Source organism: Melanaphis sacchari, unplaced genomic scaffold (assembly GCF_002803265.2).
Source record: "Melanaphis sacchari strain LSU unplaced genomic scaffold, SCAv2.0 Contig76_pilon_pilon, whole genome shotgun sequence".
Classification (NCBI taxonomy): domain Eukaryota; kingdom Metazoa; phylum Arthropoda; class Insecta; order Hemiptera; family Aphididae; genus Melanaphis; species Melanaphis sacchari.
In genome coordinates, this window is record NW_020271544.1 from 1123611 (window position 1) to 1143636 (window position 20026).

General features: G+C 23.7%; 1 protein-coding gene across 1 annotated transcript; it reads left to right on the forward strand.

Annotated features, from left to right (window-relative positions):
- The first annotated feature begins 4410 nt into the window (after positions 1-4410).
- On the forward strand, positions 4411-13662 carry LOC112601238 (myrosinase 1-like). The gene is made up of 12 exons (XM_025348725.1): positions 4411-4564; positions 6115-6222; positions 6537-6787; positions 8044-8178; positions 9015-9137; positions 9221-9401; positions 10243-10482; positions 10905-11056; positions 11117-11260; positions 11459-11565; positions 12555-12752; positions 13459-13662. The coding sequence occupies exons 1-11, from the start codon at positions 4537-4539 to the stop codon at positions 12709-12711; spliced, it is 1626 nt and encodes a 541-aa protein (XP_025204510.1). The 5' UTR covers positions 4411-4536; the 3' UTR covers positions 12712-12752; positions 13459-13662.
- The last annotated feature ends 6364 nt before the right edge of the window (positions 13663-20026 follow it).

The following is a 20026-nucleotide window of genomic DNA, read 5'->3' on the forward strand; positions in this document are numbered from 1 at the left end:
AAAAATAAATCAATATTGTTTATTATTGCCATGTTCAAGTTATATTTTTGTTTTTTTTTTTTTATAATTAATCTAGATAATTTTTATGTTCAATAAATTGAATATTAGTTTTTTAATTTTACTATATATTTTTTGTAGACAAAAGTTTTTAATGAATTCAATTGATTTTTTTTTTATTAAGATCTGTTTAATTGTATTTTATTTTTATTATGTTTATTTTTTGTAACAAAAACATAATTGAATTATTCTTATAGATAAATCAATAGATAAAAATTCTAACACCTTTTTTAAAATATTTCAAAATTTCAATAGTATATGACCAATTAAGTTAAGAACTAATTAAACATTTATAAATTGATGCTTATAGAAAATAATATAACAATATAAGGTACCACTGAGTAAATAACTATGATTTATGATAAAATGTTCTTAAATTATCAAAATTAATTATTTATCTTATGGCATCTGGTTAATATTCAAAAAAATGATTTTAGTATTTTAAATATTTATAATTTAAGAAAAATCATTCAGAAATAATGTATTTTCACAAAAATCAAATTTTTCCATTTATGGAGTTTTATTTAAAAAAAGTGGAAACTGTCTTTTTTTTTATTAAAATTAACAATGTTTGATCTAATATATCAGTTGATCCAATGATAGGGTAAGAATTCTTTATATAAATCGGAATTTGTCAAAATGTTTATTTATTGTCAACTTTTTTACCCCTTAAATTTTTCCTTCTAACCTAATAAATTATTACTTATAATAATAAAACATTATAAATTTATATATTTGAAATTTGAAATTAAATTTAAAAAAAAAATCATTTCTTATAAAATCTCAGAAACAATTTGTATGTCAAAACTAAATTGCATTTGTAAAGGTCATAATATATGTACATAGACAAGGTGCAACCACTTAAAAAATATCTGTTGAATATACTAATCACATTTTCTATTTGTAACCTTTTTCAATCACCCTTAAACTTAAATATTAAATTCATATTTGTTTAATATGCAAACTAAAATTGGGTTAAAATGGTAAATTTTAATTTATAAGAATCATTGTTATGTCAATTCGGTTTTTCATTCTTATTATCTTATAACAATTAACAATTATCTTACTAAGATATGATTTTAAAGAAACTAATCGTAATTATTTTTACTTTTTTTTATATGGGGAAGAACAATTTTGTCTTATCAAGGTATTATTTTAACAATGTTATTTTTTTTTTTAAACTAATATTTTTAAGTATTTGGTTTTGTTTAATATATCGTATTTAACAAGAATTACAATAATTGCTTCTTCTCTTTAGCTGTCATATTTTTATTTAAACAATAATTGCATAATAATATTTCAGACATTAAAGGTTACACACTTATTTTATTTCTGTTATCGTGGTTATAAGATTGTAAATATTTTTTCTATTAGCTATAGCAACTTAGTTAACAGTGAACAGCCTAACATATTTTTAACTATAAAATATTATTTAAAGATAAAATTTGATAACAAATTATGATCAGTCAATTGTTTACTTTTGATATACATAAAATCTAGTATCTGATAAATAATTTTGTGGAACCTATTCACTAGTTTATTCTTCATACTTGTCAAGTACATTAACTGTATTGATATATACTTTTTTTTTTATTAGCATTTAAGTTTAACACATATTTTACTGTTACAATATAAGACTGTGATAAAATAATCCAAAATCAGTTTTTAAATTTGGTTAATTGCTTTATTTTTATGTTTATATAAGTTTTTCGATATGAAGACATTTTTTGTTTTTTGATACAGGGTAAGAATTATCAATGTATACGTTGTGTGTTTTATGGTGGCATAACTTTTTATGCTTTTAATATTTTATTATTTTTATTTAATGTGTTTATAATCTAAAATAAGTAAATAACTGTTGCATGCCAAATTATTATTTATACTGTCTGAGTGACTTAAATAACAATTATTGTAATGTACCTAATAAATCTTCTTTCTGTAGCCAAACCAAAACTTAATGAATAAAATTAGAATAGACCAATAAAAAATTATTTTTTTTTAAATCCTTTTTACAACTAAGAAATATTCATTTTGTAAGAAATATGTTAACATTTAAATTGTTTTTTTTCAAGTTATATAAAAAACTAATAGTTATGAGCTATTGATTTTTATAATATATTCAGTTATTTTTATTAAAATAGTGTATGAAACCAAGAATTTAAATTATAGTTTTATTAAAAGTAATTAGTAGATTTCTTTTATATTAGTTTAAAATTCAGAAGGATACATTTAGATAACATAAATATAATTTATGAATATTCTCATGAATAATTTATTGTATTTTTTCATTGACTTAAGTATTGCTTATTTTTGTTAATAATTTACAATTCCTTGTAAAAAAAAAAAATGATAAAAATAATCTAATTATATCAAATATCATATTAATAATATTTTATGATTTAATTATTAGTATTTATTATTTATTATTATATCGGTGATAATTTTACAGTGGTATATTTAGAACATATTTGATGGGGGAGATGTGACTAAAATAATTTTTCTCCTTCTACTTGAAATACATGAAAACACTATTAATTATTATAACTACATATCTAATATATATTAAAAAATGAATCATTTATTTATTTATCATTTACAAAACAAATTCTAGTGTTCTAGGTTTTTTTGCTATTTCGTCAATAATTTCTCCATCATCCAATCTTATGTTATGAATGTAAAGCATTGCAAACCCATTCAACCTGGTCTAAAATTAAAATAATATTTAAACAATTAATAAATACAACACATATTTCATTAGTATGAATAGGGAATATATTTACTTCCTTTACAGATTTTTTAAAATATATTTTTGAATTATCAAACATGAAAATGTGCGTTGAGGTAGATTAGACACTAGTAATGTACATACAATTTTATAAAAGAAATGAATATGTGGATATAACTTTTTCTTGAATATAACTAAGCGTGTCAAGTTTTGATTTTATATTTATATTTTTCTTAGTAAGTTTGACTCTCCGCATTTTTAGTTCGGCAATCGCTTGGCTGTTAATTTCAGGCTAGTAAAACTAAACTAACTTGTAGAAAGCGACTCTATTATCTTCAGAATTATTAGTGTGCAATAGATACCGAAAAATTACCATTAAATTACTATTTAACTTCCAAGACAACCAAATATAGACTCATTAGACTCCAATATTAGTCCAACGCCTTCGTTGTACCAACGCAACGCACATTCAAATTCTTACGGTTGTCGTGATAACATTTAACAACCCAGAATTTTGTTATCTACTGATAAAGTGACAAATGAATCAACATAACTATAAATAACCATATATACCTTATACCTATAAAATGCATTAAATTTAACCTATGGATCAAGATATATCTTAGTCCGTGATATAAACTAATAAAAATATCCTCCTCGTAAACACGCCACTAACCTAACCAATTATTATTAATCTATCTTTGATTCACATACAGATTTAAATTCTTGAACAATCCATTAAAGAAATATAAAAACACACATTAGTTAAGAGTTTACTAGTAAATCAATTATATTTCTTATAAATTGTAAATTAGTTCTTTTGTTCATATTTGTTTTTCACAACCATTTGTGCTGTAAGTTATAATCTCATTACTATAATTATAATATGGCAACCATAACGATTAAGGATGTCGTTATATTACCAATAGGTAATGTATTTACTTAATTAAAGAAATTTTCTTATTAAGGCTAAATTAGATTGTCACTGTCCTTTTAAATTAATAATGATTTTAAACAAGACTTTCAAGGTAGATTATGAAAAAAATAATTAAATTGATTTCTGGCTAGTATTATATTTTATTATTTTCTTGCTATTTGAATTAATTTAGTTTTAATGTACCTAAGGAGTATTTACAAATATACCTTAGACTTACAAATATGATAAGTTATTACTGGTTGTTTTATGTTTGATAAATATTTTTAAATTAAAATGTAAATATTTAAGTTAATTTGGGAAATCTAATATTGGTGCTTCGTGTAGTATTTTTGGAAATTATGTGTTTTTAAATAATTAATTATAAAGACTTAACATTATATATTTTTACCATTTATTTAACATCAATATAAACTTATTACTAAATCAGTATTTAAATTAAATACTTAAATGTATTACTTTTTATAGAAGGTTGCGTATCAATAAATCATAAAAACAATGAGAAAATCAAGAAAGTAGATAGATAACCTCTGAGACACGAGAAACCCAAGAAAAAACTATTAAATAAGTAATTAAATTAATTTAACTAGTTTAGGGTTATAATTCAAGGACTGCGCGTCTGCGCTCGTATTATACTTGCTACATTAAAGTTGATCATTTGATCTACTTTGATAAAAAATCTAAAACTGTCGTCCATGTGACCATATCTGTATGGGATTATCAAGGATAGTTAGGAATAAATGTTATAAATAACAATAATCAGTTTCTCAGATTATTTAATTGTTGCTCAACTTAGCTGTCTACTTATTAGATGTGAAAAATGGTCGATCAAAACTTTCAATTTGATAGTAAGTATATTATTGTTGATTTTAATATAAAAATACTATTTTTTGAGAATTTTAAATTGTTTACTGTTATGGCGTTATGCATGTGTAGGCGAAGTTCAATTGGTTTAAAAATATAAAAAATTCAATATAGTAAAAGTAGTGGTATTACTCTGACGATAGGTACAATAGTATACTATTTTAAGTCATCAGTGTATATGCTTACATAATTACATCTAGTTTTTATTTTACAAATACTTACTAAATTTATAATGATTTATGTGAGTACATAAATGCGTATGACTATAACTGCAGCTATTAAGAATTTTCAATGTCGAAAATAAAATATTCTATAACTTATAATTATATGTAATTTTTAATTCTTAGGTGATACTTAATAAGTTTACTTATAAGACGATACACACATATAATAGTTATAATATGATAATTAAAATATAGTTTAAGAAATTATGATTACTAATTAGTAATTACCTACCATATGTAACAAAAATACCCAATATTTTATGTTATACTTCATAAGTCGTGATTCCATATATGGTTTGAAAAGTACACTTAACTCAAATTTAACTATGAATTTTGAGGACGAGAAAAAATGGAAATACTGACATTTTTTGGTTCAATGTGTGACCAACTAATAATATTAAATGTAATAATGTTAACAAAATATACCTGCAAATTATATTCAATTTTCAAAAAATAAAATGGCTAATTTTGAAGTGTACCTACCTATATATTATGTATATGTCGCATTCATATAGTGAAATTACTCATTTCATGAACTGGATATCTAGATAGTGAAATTTGTCCAAATCATGAATTTTGCCAAAGAAACATTATATAGATATCCATTTCATGAAATGGACAATATTTTTATTGTGTATTTTGTGTAATTATTATAAAACAATTATTTTAATTGTTATTTACCAACAAATAATTATATTATATTTTATAAAAGACAGTGTTACCTATGAAGTATTAGTATATATTAGTATAAAATAATATCCTTATTATTTATTTTTGCATGACGATTGAGTATATGCCATACGCCCTAGACACCCTCGAAATCAGAAAAGTATTGTGAAATCTAATCAGGATGTTAGAGACATGGATGACTGATAACAAAATTAATAAATGGAACATTGGATTTAATTTTGTTTAATTCTATAAAAATTGTATAACATAATTCAAAATAAACCAAAAATTAAAACTTGTGTAGAAAATGCTAATATAAAAATTGGATGAACATTTTGTAATTTATTTTCTTATTATTATTATTTTTTTTTTTTTTTTGTTAAAAACTTGTTTTAACAGTAAATTCCCATTCTCTTGTATTTTATTTATTTGTTTTTTTTCTGTTTATTTATAAATCTTTCTTAGAAGCATTCAAGTATTAAACTAATTTCATAAACTTTGAAAATTATAGGGCTTGCTTCTTTTTCATTATAGGTTAATTCGGTATTGCAGTAGTACCACCAAAAATGTAGTGTTTTAAAGTACAAATTAGGTATATTAATTATATATATATAATATTACATATTTACTTATTTTATTAGGATTCTCATTAGAACATTTTAAATGTAAATACAACCTATTTCCTGGAGAATTTATGCTTGGTACTGCTTCTTCAGCATATCAAATCGAAGGTGCATGGAATGATGATGGTATGTTATATTTTTGTATTAAAAAAAAAAAAATACATCAATAATTTAAGAGTAAAATATTTTATTTTGTCATGAAACAATATAGGTTTTTTGAATCGCTTAAAATCTTAAATGAATATTGTATGACGTATAGAATGTTAATATACAAGTTATACTATTATTTACTATGTGTAAAAAATACAAAGTTTCTTAAAGATCGGTTTTAAAGGTTTTCATCGTAATTTTTAATTTTTTTTACCAAATTCTATGCTACAATCTAGATAAAATATTCATTATTTCATTAAGATGATTAATTTTATAATATACTCTTAAAGGAAAAACCGAAAGCATATGGGATCGTATAGCTCACACTAAACAAGAATTATTTATGAACGAATTTGAGTTGAATGAAACAAATTTTTCAAAAGTAGATATGATCTCAGAAAATACATTTTTGTATTTATCAAAAGGAATACCTATGTACAGAGTAAAATATAAACAAGACCGTACAGAAATTACTGGAGATATTGCTTGTAATAGTTATTATAAAGTTGATGAAGACGTTAAGCTTCTTAAAGAACTCAAGGTAAGTATTTCATCAATTATAAATAATAATTATTAGATAAATATGTTGATAACAGTACAAACTGTCAATTTAATATTTTATTAAAATATTATCGTAAGTATTCTTGAATAATATCTAAATTATTATCGTTATTTCCAATACTGAATATGAAAACTCTCAATAGCGGGGAACTTGTTATGGTCACGGATATTACCTACCCGTCCTACTGTCCTAGAAAGTAAAAGTATTTTTCTATTAGTTGACATTGCAGAGTTAAATTATTATTAAAGTAATTATTTAAGTATTCTAATAAATTTCATTTAAAGAGCTTGAAGTTATAATATATTTTCATATTACTACTACTTCCGTGTACATTTTCCTTTAAAATAATATTGTGTTTTTTGTAAGCCATGGCGTTTTTATTTAGGCATCTAAACTCATTGAACTCGGTTTGATCAGTTTACTATTGATGACTGATAAATTGTTTGTTTATTTTTTTGAACAACAATTAAAAGTTTTATGTATAATGCATTAAGAGATGCATTTAGAGTTTTGAAACTCTATAGGTAATATTTTGATAAAACAAAATTATTTTCTCCCATCTATTTTTATAATAAGCTATTTACCAATTTTGAATTTATTTTATATTCTTATGATACTGACATAACATATACATAGTTAATACCATCTTCGTAGACTTTCTTACGTGTGTAAAGTTATCCCTCTACTGGCTCTACTTCACCACACTACTTCCACAAAATATTTGTAACTTGATTTATTTAATTTATTCCTGACTGTGACTATAAGTTATTTAATTAATAGTTGGGAAGGAATGCTAACTTCATACATGAGTCTTCCATCTAAAGTTTAAATCATTATTGTTTTTATTAAACATTCGTTCGTTTACCATAAATGTACAGACTATTAAATTTTTATTTCTCTATCCTCTTGTACATTTCACAATTTTTTTGCCTTTTGTATAAATCATCTAACTTGTGTCTTAAATATTATCTGTGCATCAGAACTTTAACTTATTTAAATAATGACAGTTGTTACTACGTTAATTCATTAAAACAGGTATAGTTTCTATCTTTCGGAGACCGAGAATTATCTATATTTTAAAATAAAAATATAAAGGAGGAACAAATATTTATTATTTATAAAAGAGCTGGTCAAAATATTGCTTCTGTTTAGTAAAATCTGAAATTACACTAATGATACACCTTTGTATATCATGTTCCCATTGGTTTTATAAATTTGAATTATGTATTTATTAGGTACAATCATATCGATTTTCATTAAGTTGGCCACGTATTTTACCAAGAGGCGAAGATAGTTACGTAAATGTTGCTGGTATTGAATATTATAATCGGCTTATTGATAAATTGATTGAGAACAATATAACACCCATTGTAAGTACAACATTCTTAACATAATTAATGTTACGTAAAAAGTAAGATTATAAAAGAACAACATTACTTATTAAATATTATTGCTTACATATTATATTTTTATTATAAAATTATTTATAAGATAAATAAATAAAATAAATAAATTTTATAAATTAAAATTATTATTTTTTTTACATTTCCTATAAGCTTATATCATTTTTTTGTCCTATGTATTCCTATCACTTAATTTATTGCTAGACATTTTGAATTTATGAATTTATTAAAAAATAATATAAAAACTCTATTTAAATCAAAGTTCAACACATTAATATCTAGAAAATTATCTAAAGTGAAAATCTTTAAAAACTAAAGTCAACATAACCGCTTTTATGAGTATTATAAATAATAAGCACACAAGTAACTTTAAAGTTTAAATACATAAAATGCTCTCAAATATGGTAACGAGAGAAAAACAGGGTAAATGAGATGGATGAGGAAATAATTAATTATTTTAACAAAGTGATTTAATAAAGTTATATTTTAGAATTTAAAATATATTTATATAAACTTAAATTTATAACACCATATACTTAACATACCTATTTAGTAATTTGATTTGACAATTTATTGGGGAGTGAGTACAGGAGTTTTTATTAATTTTATTTTATTTTAATATAAAATAAAGTATTTTATGATATTTACTAAATAAATATCTCTTACCTTTTATAGAATTCGTAATTTATATCGTTCTTTTTTACTGTCTGTTTTGGTAGAAGTAGATCAGGAATATAGGTAATATCTCTAGAACTATTAATTGTAACAAGAGTTACAATTATGTAAATACCATGAAATTTCAGGTGACCATTTATCATTGGGACTTACCTCAGTGTATACAAGATTTGGGAGGATGGTGTAACAAACAAATAGTAGAGTTCTTCACTCTTTATGTTCGAGTGGTTTTCAGAACGTTCGGCGATCGTGTATGTAAAAAACATTTTTTATTAATAAGTACCTACGGTTAAAAATTATTTTTCTAATTATTAATAAACATAATTTATTTTAGGTGAAATACTGGATAACTATCAATGAACCTTACTTGGTATCAGAAAGTTATGGAAATATAAGCGGAGCACCTGCATTAAGCAAAAGTGGTTTTGGCGATTACTTAGCCATACATCATACAATATTAGCACACGCCACTGCTTATCATACATACAATCGAGAATTTAGACCATTACAAAATGGTTAGTATCCTGACTAAGAGGAGAGGGTGACTGAAATCGGTTGTGTTTACAGAAGCCAAATATAGGCAAATTGATATGGTATAATTTTGGTGATTTATAATTTTGTCGCTCGTCAGCTATGACAACCGATAATTAAATTAATATTAATGTATGTCTCCTTGTGAGTCTAATTTAAAAATTATATCATTCGTATAAATACATTGTTTGTTTTTAATCAGTTAAATACCATTTGTACAGGCATATGCTAATTATTGATATTATAGTCAATATTGCGTCTATTTTTTAACTAGGTATTTGAAGTGGTATAAAAATACAAAATATAATATCGGAAAATTAGACAAAACTATAGAATTTTGTTAAAAAGATTTTAATTCTTTAAAAAGTTCATTGTGTTAAAAAATTAATTTTAAATATTTTCAAAACTGTTCGTTTTATAATAATAATAAAATTAATTGATAACTCCGTTTTAAAATTTAAAATCCATCAAACTATAATCCGACCAAGTTAAGACGATGACCTGCAATTAACATGGAACAAAACTACCTAGTTAATTGGCCAAACTGGTTATTGTTTTTTACCTTGGTCACATTAAAAATGCATGCAGTTTTGATGTTCTAGAAGGTTATTAGATCTAATCAACTTTATTTTTTAATGACTCAAAACTAAAGTCTTCTTTTAAAGTATAAAAAGATATAATTATAATCAGGCTGTATTTAGGAATTTTCTACCCAGGAAAGAAATATCACTATTCATCATGTATATACGACTAGGGTATTTTAATTATCTTATATACCAACAATTTTATGTTTATTCAAAATTATTAACTAGAATGGCATTGTAGGTCAAATAGGTATAAGCTTAAACATGGAGTGGTATTATCCGAAAAATGTAAGTTCCTTAGAAGATCATTACGCTGCACACAGAGCTCGTATGTGGCAGTTTGGAGTGTTTGCTCATCCGTTATTTTTCGGAGACTATCCAGAAGATATAAAACAAGGAGTTAAGGAAATTAATAAATCTAATGGGATATCATTGAAACGACTGCTTGATTTTAGTGAGAACGAAAAACATAAAATCAAAGGTATTTAATACGCATAATATGGATATTTAATAATACGGTTTACGTATAAAATTTACCTGCATGATTTCTGTATTCGTTTTTACTATACTTGTTTGCTATAAATAAATATCACAAATACAGTAAATTAGTATACAATTTTTTTTCACTTAATAAGAACATTTATAATTTTTGAACTGGTTAAATTTGAGTACAGTCAACAAAATCTTTTCTGATTCCTTAATATTAATATAAATTACAGAGCATCTGTAATAATTTAGTTTAGTTTAACTCATTAATTTAACATATTTTAAAGTAGTCTATTAATTACTTTAAATATATTATAATAGTCTATGAGATTAAAAAATATCTATTGTTAGTTTGATTTTGAGATTTGATTAGAAAATTATTATATTAATTCAAATAATATTTTATCTTATTCTTAGGAACATTAGATTTTTTGGGTATCAATCATTATTTTTCGGTGTGCGCAACAAAGTTACAATCAACCCAGAATCAACCACTAAAGACTTTAGATTCTAATTTTGAGTTATCATTAATTAAAGAATTTCCGTATTCAGATCCCATGTGGATAAAAGTAAGTATCCAAATTGAAAATGTATGATTTTATTTTATTCCTTTGTGAATATTTATTTAGGAAACTCCCAAAGGCATGCGTAATTTATTGTGTTGGATTAGAGATACATATGGAAATCCTAAGATTATTATTACTGAAAACGGCGTTTCAACCAAAGGACGAAACGAAGATGAGGATACATTTATTAAAATAAGATATCATTATGTAAAAATACATTGAAGTATTTTATTCAAATTAAAAAAAAAAATTTAGTTGTTTACATTTTGTAATACAAATGTGTTTAATTGTCATTTAAAAATAAGTTAATTGCTTAGATAAATATACTTCAGATAAAAAAATGTTATATACGCCTAAATGTATTATAGTTACTTACTAAATAAAATGAAAATATTGAATTTTTAGGGCTATTTAAGTGCTGTTCTCAATGCAATATACGAGGATGGATGTAATGTGATTGGTTATGAAGTTTGGTCATTTTTGGATTCATTAGAGTGGTTTTTTGGATACAGGTAAAGTTATTAAATTCATTTAAAAAAAAAATAGGCAAGTAAGTATCGCTCTACTGTATGTTAGATGTCGATTAGATAATTACCTTTTATATATTTTATAGATTTTTATAGTTTCAGTATGAACTAATTGTTGTATTCAATTTTTAAAACGTTGATACAAAACAAAAAAAAAAAAAATTATGAATTGTTAACTATAAAATAAATTGTGATTTTATAACGAATTTTGTGTAAATAGTTGTTATACGGGTAAACATTTGAACTTTAAAGGTCAAACGGTTATAATTAATTCATTAAATATATTTATACAATATAATTAAACGAAATTATTCGTTATTTTCGAGATTTTATCAACATTTTAACTTTAAACGCTTATATTAAAATATATTGTATTCCTTAATTGTTGATGTTTGGTAGTTAGTAAATAAACATTGTTTAAAGGATCTTGTATTAAATTTTAAAGCAGTTTCACTCATTCATAAATTATTTATCAGCATTTATAGAAAAATTTTTTAAATCGAATTGTTTATTTATAAAGGTAAAAATAATCAAAATATTTTGAAAATTATTTCATTTATGAGAAATAATGTTAAAAACACTGAAAATTACAAGTTTCTACGGTTATTTCTTTAAATGAAATCAGTTTTATCAAAAACTGGTTAAGTGTAAAAATTCTTGTTTTTATTTTTTTTTCCGGTTATTAAGGATTAAGGCTTTTTGATTTTTACCCCTGTCCTTTAAGTACCAATTTAATTCAATTTTCTACCGGAAACTACCTTCCAAGTTGAAAATCTAAGCATTTTTACTGCTACTAAAGGTGATGACAGACTAAAAGCAAAACACATTGTAAAATCAATACAGTGAGCTTTATTCAGAATGTAATATAAAAAAATCAATTTACCATACAAATTATGGGATCTAAATTGTTATAAATTACAATAATATTATAATATTTAAAACATAATATTTGTATAAATACTTTATTGTTTTAGGGAAAAGTTTGGAATATACAAAGTTGATTTTAACGATCAGAATCGTTCTAGATATCCAAAAAAATCATTACAGTTTTTTAAGCAGTTATTTCAAACAAAAACCTTACCTGATGTATTAAATGATCTGTATTGTAAAAATAAAACTATAGAAAAATAGATTATTCTATTATGTATTCAAGGATTTCATATAAAAGTCAAGTAAGACAATATAATATATATACGCAATATTAGATTTAAATTAAAATATAATTATATTTACTACTTAATATATACAGTGGCACCGATAACCCAATTTATCTGTGATAATTAATGTAGATTTTGTAAGTGGGAGGGCCCGCCATTAGGTACTGAATCTCGGCTATGAGCTAGCATTTTATGATTAAAAAATTCTATCAATAAAGATAAATAAACACGATTTACGAATGATTAATATTGAGTATAATAATAAATAATTATTATATGTCTCAGTGGTTGTTATTAATTGAAATTGGGAAGATATGGTATCAACAAATTTTTCCAAACGCTTCAGTGCTGTTAATAATTTATACTTTATAACATCTATAGTATTTTATTATTTAATACTATAAATTTACCTTTATTTTGATATAAAGATTTTTTAAATTAGATGTTTACTGCAGCGTACTAAAGAAATTAATTTCTTTACTGTTTGTAATTATTGATACTCAACTTCGTATAGATTAGATATCCATATTAAGTCTTAAAATCCCCTTTGCTTTGAACTTAATTAGACATTTATAAAATATTTTTTCAATATTGATGAAATCTTATTAGGTTTATTTTGATATTGAAAACAAAAGCAATACTGAATGCTCTTAAATAAACACTAAAAAAAAAAAATACTTTTTTAAAATTAACTTTATTATAGTTATTATTTTAATTGCAGGTTAACCAAAAATCTGAAAAATCCACTTATTGACAAGAAGTTGAACTAATATTTCACTAATTCACTACAAAAGTATAAACATAAACATTATTGCATAAGACTTACCATTAATATTTAGACTCTAAATATTTATAATTTATCCGACGTATTATAAATCCTTTTGTACCTACTTTTAAATCAAAGTTGATAGTTCTGGTGGTTTAAGAACAGTGTTTGTTATTATTAACATTAAATACAGCTTAATGCTTATGTATAAGTCATTTCTCTGTTTTGCAGTATTAGTATAATATACTTTTATGTAAGTACATAGAAAATACTTACATATTTTACTTGATGATGAAAATAAAATTTAAGTATAAAATCTTAAAATATATAAATGTAATAGGTAAATTATTGTTTTAATATTCAATATTTCATTTATTTGACTTGACTGTTATTAAATATTGATCTGTATTTTCTATTTCCGCATTAGTTATTTGATGATATACCTACACATGTTTTCATTAGCCAATACACGTCAATGGCTATAATATAAGTAGAATAATGGAACATTTATTATTCGTAATATGATAGAATGATAATTATATTTCACGAGTATATGTTACAATTAAGTGTAAACTTACAAAAAAAAAATACACTCCAAATTAAAAAACACACTCGTGGTACGTATAATCTGACCAATTCTAATTTGATACTAAAAAATCGAATTAAAAACATGTTATAGTATGATATATTTCAAACATACGATATAATACTATATATATTATACATTTAAAATAATTATAACTAAAATATATAGTATGAGTTCTTGTATTAATTGAGAATTTACTGGAGGTGTCCCTGGTACATAATATATTAATATGTATAAAAGCATTATTTAGATTCTAGGTATTCTTAAGTCTAGACTAGTTATAATTATAATATACCACTAGTTTTGTATAGTTAGGACAATAAACAAGAATACCTTATAAGGTACAATATTTTAGTAAAAGATTATAATCATAAATATTATAGGTATGCGTTAAAAACAATACTAATCCCATAAATTCTCAATCGATATAAGTAGTCTGGATAGTACGTAGGTATGTATAATAATTTATAAGTATATCCATTTAATATTTAAGTTTATTTTTAAGCCAATTTGAATGCATGAGGCGTATTTTAAATTAATATACAAACAAAATTGTTTTTAAAAACTACAGTTTCTATTTAAATGGATCGTCTTCAAAGTAGTGTTATTTAGCTTTTATACATGCGTGCTTTCAGCGGTTTTACCACTTTTGCAAATATTTTTGTATTTTTTTTAGTTATTCTATCACATCACATTACGAATGTTCTCATTTTAATTCTAGAATTATACGATTTAACTTTGGTTTCAGAATCACATTCAAATACCCACGTTTCATCACTCATAAATCATAATAATTAATTTTATAATATGTGTGTAATTAAAAACTCGATTTTTTATTTTCAAGAAACCCGTCGAATTAGAAAAATCAAAGTACACAGATTCTGTTTACTTTTAAATAAAAAAGAACGTTCCTATCACATTGCATACGTTGATAAAATGATAAACCATAGCTGCGTAATCGAGAGAACTATTGAAAGCAATACCTCTTTTTTAGAACTTCAGTTATTGTTATAACTTATAGCCAACTAGCTATATATTATTATATTTTAAATTATGCTATTAATATATATATTTTTAAATTATTAACATAATTAATGAAATATTACAAAATATAAATAGCAAGCGATTTTTCGCTGAAGTAACGAAAGCCAACTGTTAGTTGTTTGTTTATTTATACGAATATGAAATTTATTCAACATCAAAATAAACAGAAAATAGATTATCATTAAGATATATATTATTGGAGGTACCAGAAACACTAAACCGTTCAAAAATTCGATTAGTGATAGAAGGAAACATTTTAGTAAATATTAAACATTTTTGACATAAAATTATGGTCAATACGGTTTTAGTAAACTTTTCTTGGTATACCTACGCAAAAAGCGTGCTTTATAATGATATTAAAACATCTAGTAGGTATTACATGATCTAAAAAAAAAGCAATAAAGATACGCCATTCCGTGTTGATCAGATTTAATCGTTTTTTTTTTTGAAATTAAGTTAATTTAGATTTATTTATTTACTTTTAGAAGACTGCTATTAGTAAGTTTCCTTTTGTTTTGTATATGACGAGATTCCTAAGTTAGGCGCTTATCTAAAATTATAAAAAGATGTAGGTACTTGGTTTCTTTAAAGATTAATATATTATATCAGGCTTAAGTACCAAAGTGAATTGACAGAATTTTAGTTCAATAACTTTAATCAGCCAGTTATTATACTCTAGATATGTATGAGATTTAAATATTTTTGGAGACATTGAGCTGCTGTTCTAATGTAGTATTGATTGATACGATAGTTATGTCAAAAAGTATAATTAATAAGAATATTAGAGAACATAACTATTGATCACTGGTGCAGGTTAAAGGGGGGCGCATCTATATATTGTAAGTAAAAAACCATATAGAGTCAAATCTTGATAATTCGAAATTGGCAGAATTTTGAAAAATTTCGAATTACTAAGAGTTTGAATTGCTGAGTAGTTCGAAATATCGAGAGCAAAAAATAAAGTCGAATTACTGAGATTTGAGAAAAAATGTTGTTTTTTATTATTGTACATATTACATAATTATTAAATAATTCAGCAAATCAGGCGGTATAGTAAATTATCATCAAAAAGATTATAAGAAATAAATTTGATGAATAAACTTTGAATCACCGAATGTTTTAGTGGCCAGTTTTCCCAAAAGTCGATTTCAAATTACTAGCATACTTAAATGAATAGTTTTTATTTGAATTATCTCAAGATTTTCAAAAGAACGAGAATTTATTTCAAATTATCGAAGATTTGAATTATCAAGAGTCGACTGTACATTTTTTTTTTTCATTGTTTAATATAACTATTTATTTTAAATTTTTATCTACAAATTTTACTATTGGATACGTGTTTTTTCTTCTATATATTGGACTAAATGGTTAAAGAATTAGAAGTATAATTTTTAGACCAAAAGGATATTATCTCCCCCTCCTAGAAACAAACAAAATTCGCTACTGATTAATCACATGCATTCAATTTATCAGTGCTCAATAATATATCTTATATTTAGAATTTCATTAAAATCAAATTAATTAAAAACTTGATAGAATTATATAAATACATCTTACATAAATAATTTTTTTAACAAAATAAAATGTTGATTTTATAATAACCAGTAATTACACAAATTTTTATATTTAATTTAAAACACTAATTCTTACCTAAAAATTACACTTGATCTGTTCAAGATGAACCTACACCCTTGAAAAATGCATTAAATTATTTAATTAAACTTACGCAATATTCAGTTTGTGCAGCCCAATTCTAATCACCGATATATGCGTATAGACACCAAGTATCCAAAATAGTATGTGTCTAATTGTTTTACATAAATTGAATGTTGGTCCATATTCTTCGTTTTCACTCTTTTTTTCTACATGCTTTATACACGATTAAATTTATTTATGAAAAAAAAAAATTCAGCTAACAAAATATCTATAATAACTTATACGTATACATTTAGTTTAGCAACTAAATATTCAATTAAAAATATAATACAATATTAATTATTATGATACTGACTCACTTCGTCGTACAAGAACAAACAGTTCAATAAATTAATAATAAATAAATATATCAACAAATTTAGTAAAACGTGAAAACCGTGATCTATATTTTTTACGCAAAAAAAAAAAGTAAATTAATATTTTAATAATACTCAGTCTCTATAGTATATTAATATTATTAATAATAATTTTGGTATTTTAAAATTAAGTTAGTATTACCTCTAAAATCACTCGGCCATGGACTAGTACAAATAATCCAAAAGAAAACAATAATACAATGGCACTATATATAAAATATAAAAATGTAAATTATAAGACGTTGTAAAAGTAAAATATCAAAAAACTAAAAATGTTCATGAATCATAGAAAAATTTAAATATTGTTAAAAATCAATATAAAAATACAGATAATATTTGATGATAAGTCAATAAACTTTTATATTAAAGTTAACAACTTTTAACACAATATTGGTTGTAGTGAATAGAATATTGTTATGTAGGTATTAGCGTATCTCGTTGGTCGAAAAAAGAAAACAAATACTACGCTGATATAAATTGATAACAATATTTTTATTATGTAAGAAAACGTACCAATGTAACTATTGAATTTACATGAATCTTCTTTTTTATACTGAGTAACGTACTTGATTTCTTTGGAATTATATTAAAATAGCCCATTTTGATTTATTTTATTGAATTTTGATAAAAAAAAATTTTTGAGAATTATTATAAAAAATAGTATAGTTACCTACCTACATTATCTGTTTAGTATGTTTCTATAGAAACTTCTATAGGTTAGTTAATATATGTATATAAGGAGCAAAAAAATATGATGCTTAACCCATGACCACGGTCCACAAACCATATTTGGCAAAAAAAACCTTAGAAGTGGTCTCGTGAATAAAATGCTGTAGGGTGTCACTAGTATTAGTATAAAATATAATTGGAACGATAAAATTAGGGTTTCGAGCTTTATACAGGTAAGATTTAAGTTCTTTTTTAGATTCTTTAAAGTATTTAACTTTTTAGTATGAATATAAACCTTTGATCTTTGATGCTTAAAAATTTAATTCACGTATTATACATTTTTGCGTTTCATAAATAGTTAAGTTAAGACTTAAGATTTATGACTGAGAGGCGGAATTATGAATGAATTAATTTTTGACATTATTAATAGTAAAAGATCGCGAGGACAGTAATAAGAAGAGATAGTATGAGTTTTAGATGGCTTTAACTAGTACGTTAAGTTTTTAAATACATAAGACAATACTCAAGTTGTCGAGGCACCTTTGTGAGAATATTTAGTTAAAATAAAGAAAAATTTTAAATTGTATTTTAACGATTCGTACACACAATGCCTTTTTATTTTTATATATTTTTTTTACTTTAACCACATCAGTTATATTTAATCAAAAGACGGTTTGGATTTACTATTTGACAGTTGAAAAAACACCACAATGAGTCTACACTAAAGTTGACGGTAAACTGAAGATAAAACGACTCGGCACGGCGACGCCGACCGATATCGACTTATCTCAATATTTTTATTACCTATATCAAGTATTGAACACAAGTTGTTATTATTATTTTTTTTTTCACTAGAACTTCAACTCCACTCTTAGCGCATGCCTGCATAGTACATACTATGATACGTTTCATAGGAGATATTATAATATTACAATAGTTAATTTCACTCGTCACATTCAAACATCTACCTAGTTATAGACAAAATATTACAAATTCAATGAGAATCAAAATTTAAATTTTAAATTAATAAAATAACATGACAAATTTAATTTAAAATATATAAAAAAAAAAAAAAAAAAAGACATTTTGTGTATAGATAGTCCTAACTCCTAGTCCTAAGTCTATAAAAGTAAGAAGAAAGATGCTCGAAAACAATCTTACAAAGCAAGTTAGTAAGTTAACATTATATTTTTGTAAGTTCTTTTGAGTTTTAGTGGACTTTTGCTATAGTTTATGAACGCAAAGTGCAAACGAATCCTACGTTTGGGTCATTTATCAGAGGTATTAAAAATGTATGTGCGCAATTGATAATAATTATTATTATTTTTATCACATTTTTAAAAATTTAAAAAAGAGTCTAAGACTCAAGTTTCAAGTATAAAAACTTCTAACTACGCAAAGTTCATATTATATACATAATACAAAATACTATAAAATAATATAGTTATATAAGTAGTTACAGTAGCGTAATTTTAATTTTTTTTTTTTTTTTTAGAAGGGGGACCTAAAAATAAGTAAGTTTATAATATTATAAAAAAAATGCTACATATGAGTTACGAACTAATATACGATGAAGTTGGTGCTCGTGCACAGAGCCTTAGTTTACTATAATTTTTTTCAAATATCTTTTTATTCTAAGTTTCATCCTTTTTAACCAAAATCAGATTTAAAATTGGATTTAAAACAGCATCTTAATATATAAACATAAGGTTATAGTAATCGGATTGGTTTTTCGTACAGAATGAATTAAATGCATATAATTAGGTGCAATCATGGCATTGATGAAATTAGCCATTGAACGATTAAGCATTTAAAATAGAATTGATCACAATAGGTACGGAAGTTTTCTATTGACTATTACTACATAATTAGTTTAATTAAGACTTTAGACTGTTATGGTATTGAACGGATTGCCATAATAAAAATATTGTAAACATCGTTTCTATTACTTTACAAATGATCTGACCTAGGTTTCTGATGTTCAAAACTCAACGCAGTGAGCTGAAAGTCAGCAACAGGCCTGATTTCTTAAACAATAAAACCTTCTATTTCTAACTCAACTTCGAGAATACTTAGCGTCATTTAGCGTTAGAAATGTTAGAATGCTAAGGGTACAAATATTTGCACAGTGTATTAAGCGCTTTTGAAAGCT